General features: G+C 32.2%; 4 protein-coding genes across 4 annotated transcripts; 2 read left to right on the top strand and 2 right to left on the bottom strand.

Annotated features, from left to right (window-relative positions):
• Positions 1-575: 575 nt before the first annotated feature.
• On the bottom strand, positions 576-3239 carry EPL1 (Epl1p; the record flags this gene model as incomplete). The annotated part of the gene is made up of 1 exon (XM_041548571.1): positions 576-3239. The coding sequence occupies one exon, from the start codon at positions 3237-3239 to the stop codon at positions 576-578; it is 2664 nt and encodes an 887-aa protein (XP_041404505.1).
• Positions 3240-4321: 1082 nt separating this feature from the next.
• On the top strand, positions 4322-6850 carry BUD27 (Bud27p; the record flags this gene model as incomplete). The annotated part of the gene is made up of 1 exon (XM_041548570.1): positions 4322-6850. The coding sequence occupies one exon, from the start codon at positions 4322-4324 to the stop codon at positions 6848-6850; it is 2529 nt and encodes an 842-aa protein (XP_041404504.1).
• A 1196-nt stretch (positions 6851-8046) lies between these two features.
• KABA2_01S14278 (uncharacterized protein) lies at positions 8047-9219 on the top strand (the record flags this gene model as incomplete). Its single annotated transcript, XM_041548569.1, has 1 exon — positions 8047-9219. One exon carries the CDS (start codon positions 8047-8049, stop codon positions 9217-9219), a length of 1173 nt encoding a protein of 390 aa, XP_041404503.1.
• A 327-nt stretch (positions 9220-9546) lies between these two features.
• Positions 9547-11058, bottom strand: FRS2 (phenylalanine--tRNA ligase subunit alpha; the record flags this gene model as incomplete). The annotated part of the gene is made up of 1 exon (XM_041548568.1): positions 9547-11058. The coding sequence occupies one exon, from the start codon at positions 11056-11058 to the stop codon at positions 9547-9549; it is 1512 nt and encodes a 503-aa protein (XP_041404502.1).
• Positions 11059-11349: the final 291 nt, after the last annotated feature.

Genomic DNA, 11349 nt, shown 5'->3' with positions numbered 1-11349 from the left:
GTTGTACGGCTCAAGTACTGTTTTCTTACTATTATATAGGAGCTATGCCTTAAGAATTGAATAGAATACTATCTTAACTGTCAATTAGGCTTCGATTGCTATTCAATTTAAATTGCAGGTATATATGTATATGTATTTCTCATGATCCAATATTTTTCACTCTGCGGTATAAAGAAAAACGCTAAGAAAAAATGAAGATGACCGACCACATAGACGACAAGATATTTACTACTTATGTCATATAATTCTCTTGATATCCATAGAGGAAATGTGTTGTTTTGTAATATAAATATGTGTATATATTGTTTGTACATGACTTGTAATATTCTGTTTATAGATTATTGATTTGAATTTGAAGAAAATATCTTCAATTGTTGAATGTCCTTGACCTTGGAAGTTAATACTTTAATCAAGGGCGATTAGATATTAATAATAATACAATTATGCTAGAATAGCAATTCTTGAAATGAAATGAGGTTTAATAAGATGTGTCGTAATTTATAATAATGGCAAAAACACATCAAGATGAAAAAATAATATATATATATATTATTATTTTTCTCTCTTTGAAATGTTCATGAGGAAGTCTGTTGAGGAACGGATGAAGATTGAGATGGTATAGGGGTTGATGGCGCAGTATCAATATTTTCATGTTTAATGATATGATCAGACGTTGTCTTGGTAGAGGAATTCTTACTGGGCGACTTGTTATTTTTCTTCTTTGGTTTGGATTCCTGGTTTGTGGTTTGATTATTCTGAGGTTGTTGTGATTGAGGCTGTTGGAGTTGTTGTTGTTGCTGTTGTTGTTGCAGTAACTGTTGTTGCTGTTGTTGAAGTTGTTGTTGGAGTACTCTCTGTTGTCTGATTCTGTTAATATAATCCCTACGATATCTCATTGTTGATTTTCGGAGTTGATCATATGATTTGCTTCCTAACATGGTACCAAATCTAATTACTTGAGTATTATTAGATAATTTATTCAATCTTGAAGGTTCATTAGAAAATGGTGTACCGTAATCACCAGTCTTTGGTGAATCGTATTTCCATTTATCATAAAATCTTGTGAGTTGATCCGATTGAGAATCATACACATCAATGGTAGCATCAGAATCATTGTCTTCTTTATCTACTGCATCAAAATCTATGAATTCGTTTAACATTGATTCCTCGTTGGCTACTTCAGCACATGACATATTTGGTTTTCTATCCAAATATTGGATCCCAGCACGTCCAATTCTTCTTCTAAATTTAACTGGATATTCTCTTGAATGTAATTCCTTTTGAGCATCGAATGGATTGTATAATTCGACTTTCTTTAATTCTTTGTTTAATATATCCGATATTCTATCACCATTCTTATCAAATATTTTCACTTCATCAGAAGTACCATTCATGAATTTCTCTAAATTTGGTAAGAAGAATGATTTATCAATAACAAATTTTGATGATGCAATAGAAGAAAAAGCAGATTCTGAAGAATTTATTTTTTCAGGTAAATTCATTTCAAATACAGGGTTATATGGATCATCAGTTAAATTGAAGAAAGTATTTCCATCTTCCAATTTTCTTTTTTCCATTCTCTCTTGAACAAATCTTTTGGCATTTTTTTCTTTCTCTGATAATAACTTATCAACATCATCCAATTCAATATCAGGAATCTTAGAAAATGGTAATTTGACATAGACATGAGAAGAAATGCTTGGAGATTGTTGTTGTTGCAACAATAGTTGTTGATGTTGTTGCTGTTGTTGTTGCTGTTGTAAAAGTAATAACTTTTGTTGTTGTTGCTGTTGTAACAAAGCTTCTTCTTTTTTTAAATTCTTAGAAGAAATATCCGATTTACCTCTTTGTAATTGTTGTAATTGTTGGATTTGTTGCTTAGTTAATTTCTCGCCAGATTTCAATAATTGTTCTAAATGTTTCTTCAATGCTCTATTCTTAGATGATAATTTCTTATTACCTATTGATGTAGCAGTGGCAGTGGCAGCTGTAGCTGCTGCTTTAGCTTGTGCAAGCTCAGCAGCCTCTGTAGCGGCTTTCTCTTTAGCCAATTGAGCAGCAAGGATTTCTTCTTCTTCAATTTGTCTCCTTCTTTCAATTGTCATTACTGTGACTTGTTTCTTTCTATGATTAATCAAATCATCTTCATCACCTCTAATGTTCAATTTTCTTTTCAAGTTTTTAATCTTAATTCTATCATCAAACACATCAGAGTCCTTCTTTAATAATAATGAAGAAGTTTGTTCTCTTTGTGCTACTAACAATGCCAATTCTTTAGCTCTTTTCAATTCTTTATGTAAACTTCTTAATTTTTGACAATTGATAATATCTATTCTTCTTGTCTTTCTTGGATGTCTAACTTCACGTCTTCTAAAACAAACATATGGATCAATTTCTTCTTTTTCGCCAGGTCTTTCAAATTTTAAAGTTGGAAAAATATTACTACCATTAGATTCAATTTTTCTAATTTTCCAATAATCATAAATTTGAGAACCATATAAATCAATTAAATTAATCAATGGTCTTGCCATAATTTGTGATTCTGGATCAAATTGAGTTAAAAATCGTTTCCCATCGGTATAATTCAATTGTTTTGCTAATGAAGATCTTAAACCGTATTCACCTAAATCAATTTTCAATAAAGTAGGTTTAATTTCATCGAAGGATAAGATACTTTCTGGATCAATACTTAAAAATGGTTGTCTATCTTGAATAGCATTTTCAAAAGCACTACAAAGGATTTCAAATTCATCCTCGCTCAATTTTGTTGTAGTTTTGGAATTATCTTCAATCAATTGTTTATTAAATTGTTCTTCTAAGAAGATTTCATCTTTTTCATCCATACTATAATTTGAGCCACAACAATCTTCAACAGTAGCAGAAAATTTAATATAAGTACTTGGTTCATGAAAATGATTTGAATAAAATTTATCGAATTCAGGCCAATCTGGTAATACATCAGGTGTTGGAATATATTCTTTTGCCTTTCCATTTATTTGACTCGCACCTTTTTGTAAAATTCTATGTAAATGGACTTCTTTCTCTTCATTTTTTTCTACACCTGTCTCAACATCTACCACATCTCTTTGTTGTAATTCTTGTTTATCTAAATTCTTAAGATCTGTTGGTCTATATATCCTCAGATGTTGTTTAACAGATATTTTCCTATGTCTAAATCTTGAACTACCAGCCGAATGACGTCCCGTACCATCCATATCATGATCTTTTACAATTGACATGTTCTTATTATTGTTATAACAGCAGATTAGAATAAAATTAGAATAAAGAAACGGGGACACTAGTCGTACAAAGTTATATTTCCCTATTCCCCACTATCAAATATATATATAGCGGTTGTATTCCTGTTTATGTTTTTGTTTTTTCGCTCCTTCGCTTTTGGTGATAATAAATATGGTAGGAAAGGAGAGAGAGAAGGGAATAGCACTAGTAGTAATAGTAATAATAGTATAGCCACCAAATTTGTAATGCAAAAAATATAATAGTAATAATAATAACAGGTAGAAAATAAAAAATAATGCAAATAAAAAGTGATATAAAGAATATATATATATAGCAATATGATCACTTTGCGATGTATACCTCCAATATGAGGAGTGGTTGGTTGGTGGGAGTATACGTATATCTATTTATTTTTCTATCTTTACTATTACCGGGTATAATTTGTTATTAGAAATAGAAATAAGGTAGATAGATTATATATATTCATTATGTAAATTATAGTGTGTGGGGGTGTAGTTTGTTGTATTTTTTCTCTGGTTGAAGAGCGGAAGTTAAGAACGACGACGACGACGGCGACAATTTTTGTTGTTGTTGTTGTTTTTTGGGCGGTATGCGCGTCGTGCCGGGTGATGTCGTGAATGGTGATGTGATGTGCTGTGTGTGTGCTGTGTTGGTAGTTTATACCTATACATAGGCATATATAGGTATAAATACGTATATATAATTCAGTTGGTTGTTCTAAAGAGTAGAATAATTCAAGTATCCCATTGCTCATTGAATAAGTGAAATAGTAGATGGTATAGATCTGTTTGTAAACTTTTGTTTGTATATGTGTCTTACATTAACTAATCTTGTAGAGGGAAGGCAAAAAAAGAAAAGGGTTTGAAACAGTTTTGATCTGATTTGATCTTTTTTTTTTTTGCGATGAGCTAATAGCTGCATTATTTACTTTTCATTACTAAGATAAAGAAAGAGAACAGTTGAAATTTTTCAGAAGTATATAATAAGCCAGATTTGATAAAAATAGTACCACTTTTATATCTTGTATGATAAGTGGCATAAGATATATAGTGAGAAAAAGATGGAGAATGAATATCAAGCATTAGCTAACACAGTACAAAAGACATTAGATAATTTGCAAAATAAGAAAGATTTTTTGATTGAACAACAACATCATTATACAACCATTAGAGAGCGATTGTTGAAAGTTAAAGAAAACAATAATGACAGTACTGATAGCTCTTACGACGATGAAGAGAAAGGTGATATCTTTGGAGATATTATCATCTCTAAAAAAAAGATATTCTTAAGTATAGGATATGAATATTATGTGGAAAAGACTGTGGGTGAAACCATTGAATTTGTTGAAGATAAATTACAATTGATGGTAGAGGCAATTGAACAATTCGATTTGAAGATTAAAGAAGCAAAACAGACTCTAAATAATTTAAAGATGGTAATTGATCATAACCCAAAAATAAAAATAAAAGAACAAGAACAAGAAAATAAAATTGATGAGATTGAATTACCTACTATGGAAATTAGAGAAGAACTAGATGAAGATGGAAATGTATTGAATGGATCTGTTGTGCCTGCCGCTACGGATTCTGAAAGACAAAATATTGAAGATTTAATTAATAATAAATTAGTACCCAAAGTTGAAGAATTGAAAATAGATCAAAAGAAATTAGAAGATGAGATTACTCAGGATAATGGCATTCCTTCGCATGATGGTATTAATGAAGTAGATACTCCTGATATCTACAGTTTTGCAGATTTAGTGGAAAGGATGGACGAGCAAGACGAAGAAAATGATGGGATTATTGACTCTGATGAAATTAATTATGATTATGAAAAGTTTAAATCGATGGATAATGAAAGTGATAATGTCTACTCGGATGATGAATATATTGATGATGATGATAATGATGAAGAGGAAGAGAAATATTTTAAGATGCCAGGACATCTATCGTTAATGGATCAAATAAACAAATTACGTAATTCGAGAGGACAATCATATCCAGTGGAAGAGGTAAAAGAAATTGTTAATGATAATGATGATATCGTGAAGGAATCACAACCAGCTACTGATAATAGTGGTAAGACACACGAGAAATCAATTATGAAGAAGAAGAAAAATAAAGTTAAGAAGTCTGTTGGTTTTGCTCCTTCGTTGGATGTCCATGAAGTTGAAAGCTTCAAAGCCGAAACTAAGAGGCAAACTTTCAATTTTCCAAGAAACTCCAATGATTTATACTCTAGTGTCCAGGATATGATGACTGATGATACGAACAATCCAAACCTACATGAGTTTGATAACGATTTGTTTGCATCGATGATTGGAGCTAAACAATCGGATGAAATACATGATAAATATAAAGATGCAATAACCTCTAACAATGATGATGAGGAGCAAAACTCGCAAGAATTACAGGAAAACGTCAAGAAAGTTCGTGTCTCAAGATTTAAGAAAGATAGAGGTACTGTAAACAAACCCCCAACTGATATAATTGAAAAAGTTAATAAATCGGAAAGTAATAGGGCTGTTTCGGATGTTATTGTCGAAAGAGAGATCATAGAAACTATCCCCGAACCAAAACCAAAGAAAAGAGTTAGCAGGTTTGCCCAACGTAAGGAAACTCAAGCAAAACAACCAGTGGAGTCAACGGCATCCGCTATTGAGCCCCGAGATATCATAACAGATGTGATAGAGCAAACCGAACCATCTCAATCGACTTCTAATACTAAAGGAGCTTCCAAAAAAAATGGATCACTTTTCAAGAAAACTCTAAGTTCATTGAATAAACCGAGGCATTCCTTAAACAAGAAACAAGAATTCCCACAGGAGTTAATCGATTCTCTGTCTGATTCGGAACAAGAACCTGAAGATGAGCCTGTTAATAGAAAGAGAGAAATCGTACAGAAAAAGATAGAAGAGATTAAAGATGATGAAGAGGAAGATAATGATCTAATGTTTCCTAAGGAAGTTCAGGAAGCCATAAAAAAGGTCGGTAAGACAGAAGCTTCATTACGTGTTGCGAATGTAGATTATGGTGCACTTGTAGATAATATGGATGATATGGTACAAGCTTATACGTTAGGTGTATATGATGACGATTTAGAGGAACATCCAGGGGTTGTGGTAGAGAAAGTTGAAGATTTTAATACTTACAACAAACAAGTCGATAACTTAAAAGATGATATTATTGATTTCAAGAAAAACAACCCGATGGTTCCAATAAATGTGGATGATAAGGATGAAGAAGATGATGATGAAGATAATGGAGTCATAATGACAGATATAGTAGAGAAGGACATCCCAGTGAATTACCGTGACATTGCTGAGGGATACGAAAACAACCTTGGTTTGCATCCCGATAATATAGGTGACGCTGTTACTAAAGAATATCACACATTAAGACAAGGTATGTTGCAACAGATGAGGAACATGGCTTTAAAAGATAAAAATAATAGCGAGCAAGAGTCCAATCATATACATGCAGAAGGTGAGGAACAGGCTGAAAATTTAGCAGTGGAGCCAATAGATGAGGATGGTAACCCTATCCGAATCAGTAGGTTCAAATCTCAAAGGATGAATTTGAATCCATAATAACAAGAGATTATAATAGAGAGAGAGAGAGAGAGAGAAGCCACATATTTACAGTCGTGGCTCCATTATATTATTTTTAATTATGGCAGCGTTAAACAATAGCCATGCATAGAGTGCGCAAAGACAAATTACTGTTGTTGTCATTCTTTTTTCAAATATCAGATATACCTTTTATAGAAGTATCACATATAGATAAGCAAATAAATAAACTCCGTTATGCGATTCGATCCGAAACATCTATCCAAACTTATCATTCGGAACGCATTATTTGAATCTTCATCGCCATTAATCATTTGGCACATCTGACCTCTTTTCTCTTTTCTTTTTTGCTGTTCCATTTCCTATGTCATTCCTCGACTACCCAGCGATATTATCAGCTGTTGATATCAAAACCTATTATCATAACGGTGGTATTGCTGCAACTTAACGTATACCCCCTCACCCCAACTAGTCTCCATAGTGGGCGAGGATAATGGTCCAAGTCACGTGAAGTAACGACCTGTGGAGTGGAATCGTTTCTTAATTCAGTTATAGTGCCTTTTGTGACTGTCAATAATATTTCGGTCGCCAATTGCGTAGAATAGCTAGTAGAATATTAAGTGCTCATCCGCGAGGCGAAATTAATTTTTCATCAACTGAAACTGTTTGCGTAATCAATCTTCTCTGACTGTAAATGACAAGGAAGATTGTTCACCAAATTAAACTAAATGTGCTCTTCAAAGTCCCATGAGAAGATGACGATTCACTTATGGTAACCTAATAAGAGAAGTTTGATTGATAATTAATTTTTTATTTTTTAATCATTATTGGAATTGTTAATGTGGCCCGGGAAATGTAGGTGTGACACCCTAATATTCACGTTCTTGTTTTGCTTTTACTTTAACTTTGAGCTAGATGAGTAGATTTTCATATTAATGGAAATAGTTATATATATATGTATATAATGTGTCCTATGATTTTTTTTTGATAATGAGAGATTATGTGTCAGTGCCATAATTTACCTTCGTTACAGAATTAAGCATATCGTTACTGAGTTCATAATATAAAAACCGTATATATTTAAGGAAAGTTCAACCTTTTTCTTCTATTTATTTACTACCTTTATTGCATTAAAAATATTATTAGGACTATTTATAATATCTCATAACGAGCAAATATAATTGAAACCCCCATTAGATATTAGAAATTTGCTAAAAATGTTATCTGATAGTATAAATAATGGGCATACCAATGGACAACAAGATGTTAATAATGTAGAGAGAACATTTGAAAAGACACACCAGCATACGAATGGTAACAATAATAGTAATGACGTAACGTCCCCTACAAGTCATTATATTAATATGTTACTAGGTGATACTAAATTAAATTCACCATCCGGTGATCCAAGGTACTTACAATTGGAAAGCTCTTATACTTCAGGGTTTCATTTAAGAGACGAAGTAGATAAGTTTGATTTCGATAATAGTTTGAAGAATTCGGTGAATAATCCTGGTAATGTTTCAATTGATAATATATTAGGGTATTCTTCGAGTGATGAGCTTACCGAAGAAAATGGCGTAGAGGTCGAAATGGACGGGTATGACTCTTTCGATGAAGTTTATGATGAAATTGATGATTTAATGGTCACCATAGATGAAGTTAAGGGACAATTTGTTCAATGGATGGATAACATAGATAATACACTATCAGATAACCCTGAATACCAACAACAACAAGACTACAGTGGTGATGACGTACCTAGAGTAATTAAAACTAATGAGACTGTCAAGTTTTTGAATACGATTACTGATATTCGAGATATTGTTATCAACGAAGACAACGACAACCCTGAAGATGCTAAAGTTCAACAGTTGAAGCAATATGGGATAGTTGATATCAGAGAAACGAGTATTGGATTGAAAGATCCTAAAGTGACGAATGATCCATGTTCTAAATTAAATAATTATGGTGTGATTTTAATGAGATGGCCTGAATCTATTGCCCAATTATGGGATGAGTATAATAAAATACCAAGTGAATGGTCTCAGGAATATTTAATGTCATTCTTAGTGAATGTTCGTAAGATTAATGAAATGGAACATTGTAATATTGATATGGAATTAACATTGATGAGAGAGAGTTCAATTAGAGAATTGGAATCCAAATTCAGTTCTGGATGGAGAAACGAGGATAAAAATTTCTCAAGACAAATTAATAGGCGTAAGAAGATATGGAATGCTATTGAAGATGGAATAGCAGATGGGATTGATGTAACAGACTGTATAAAAGTCCTGACACAATATGTTGAAGAGACAAATAAAGGCTTGAGTCTGTATTACAAAGGAGTTCCTTTTAAAATTATTGATAGATTACATAAGATTAAATAGTCTTCCAGATAGATTAGTATTATATTTATAATATATTCATTCATTATTTTGTATGCATATTGCCAACAATTATATTATATTATACAGTGGTATATTTCAGATTTAATCGTAATAATATATTGCATTAGTATATATCTATATGTAAATGTATGGTTTGTTTATATCTTTTTTAGTTTTTATTTTATTCTTTCAAATTTACATTGAAAAAGATGGAAGTTTATATTACATGTATCAAGGGAAAGAACATTAAAAGGTAGAAAGGATCAGATGATTAGGCGTATATTTTTATTTTATTTTATTTTATTCTCTTTTTATTTTAAAATTCTATTAATCGTATAAATCTTCATCTAATCTAGCAGCTGGGTTGTTTTCGATGAAATCTAATGAAACCTTGTGACCTAGAAGCTCTCTAATGTTTTGAACCTTGTATTTAATCATAGTTGGTCTCTCTAAGGATAGACCCCAACCTAATACTCTAAGATCTCTTGGTAAGCCCATGGATTCCAGCATTTCTGGTCTGAACATACCAGAATTACCAATTTCGACCCATGTGGCTAGACCCTCATGCCATGAGTAAATTTCCATGGATGGTTCAGTGTAAGGGTTATAAGTAGGTTTGAATCTTAACCCAGTGACACCCATCTTTTTGAAAAATTCTTCCATGAATTGAATCAAGTCACCTAAGGTAATATTATAATCGGCAAGAACACCTTCGACTTGATGGAATTCAGCCAAATGAGTAGCGTCGACAGCTTCGTTACGGAAGACACGATCGATGGAGAATAATCTAGTTGGTTTAGGATCCTTGGCTAATTCATGCAACATTGCTACGGAGATGGCGGTAGTATGGGTTCTCAATACCAACTTTTGAGATTCCTTTTCATGCCAGTCGTAACGGTAACCAATGGAATCATATTTACCATTTTCATGCACAGCTTTAATGTTTTCCATGTAAGTCTTATCCTCTGGTAGGTCTGCTACTAATGGATCTTTCAAATAGAAAGTATCTTGTAAATCACGAGCTGGATGTTGTTGTGGAACGTAAAGAGCGTCGAAATTCCAGAAACCGGTTTCAACGTATTGGTTCGAAGGCATTTCGGTGAAACCCATGGAGAAGAAGATTTGTCTAAATTCTTCTCTAACTTTATTCAATGGATGTAAAGCACCGGATTGAGTTGGAACACCTTGAGAATTGAAGTTATAGTCTTTGAAAGTCATGTCTTTATAAGTACCGTTTTGGACCATGTCTGAAGTAATATCAGTTTCAGCTTTAGTGATAGTTAAAGAGAAATCCGAACCTTTAGTAATTTGGAAATCTGTAACTTTTCTCTGTGAAATCAATTTTCTTTTCTTCAAATCAGCAAGAGTCTTTGAATCAATTGAAGAAATATCTTCTTTACCTTGAGAAATCTTTTGTAATAAGTCTTTAGTAGTATCATCTAATTGATTTAAATCCATTGCTTTGACTTTATCTGACAATTCTAATTCATTGGAATCATTCTTCTTAATCCACCCATTCTTGAAAGCACGAGCTTGACCAACTTTACCATTAGAACCTAGTTTGGTACCGACTTCTTTAATTTGTAATTTACCTAAATCAGCAATCAATTTCACCAGTAGAATTTCATGAGAACCTTTTTCTACGATCTCGAAACCTTCCTTGGATAGATCATAGTGCAAAGTATCGATATTTTTGAATTCCACTTTACCGTGAGCTTGCAAAGAGTTCAATGCAGACAAAACCTCTTGAGAAGATTTTGATGGGAAAGTCTTTAAAGAGGATTGAATCTCTCCTAAATCATTCAATTTCTGTAGAATCTCTAGTTGGAAATCAGACATTCTTATGCTGTTGTGGATGTTACTGGGCTGATTGATACGTAAAGTTAACTATTATTAAAAAAAAAAACACTATATATATATGTAAGAATTAAATTACTACTGCGTATATCCAATATATATATGTGTATATATATATGTCATGTCATTATTATATTATATTATATAAATATTTCAAATCATGAAGAAAAAAGCAATCCCACTTGTCATTAACGATGCAAAAGAAATTGAACTTCTGAAAAAAAAAAATTTTCAGTTTTCGCTTTTTGTTGTTGTTGTCTGCGTTGCGTTGTC

The sequence above is a fragment of the Maudiozyma barnettii genome (genome assembly GCF_903064755.1).
Source record: "Maudiozyma barnettii strain CLIB 1767 genome assembly, contig: KABA2_01, whole genome shotgun sequence".
In the NCBI taxonomy this organism is placed as follows: domain Eukaryota; kingdom Fungi; phylum Ascomycota; class Saccharomycetes; order Saccharomycetales; family Saccharomycetaceae; genus Maudiozyma; species Maudiozyma barnettii.
This window is presented reverse-complemented; position numbering and strand designations above follow the sequence as displayed.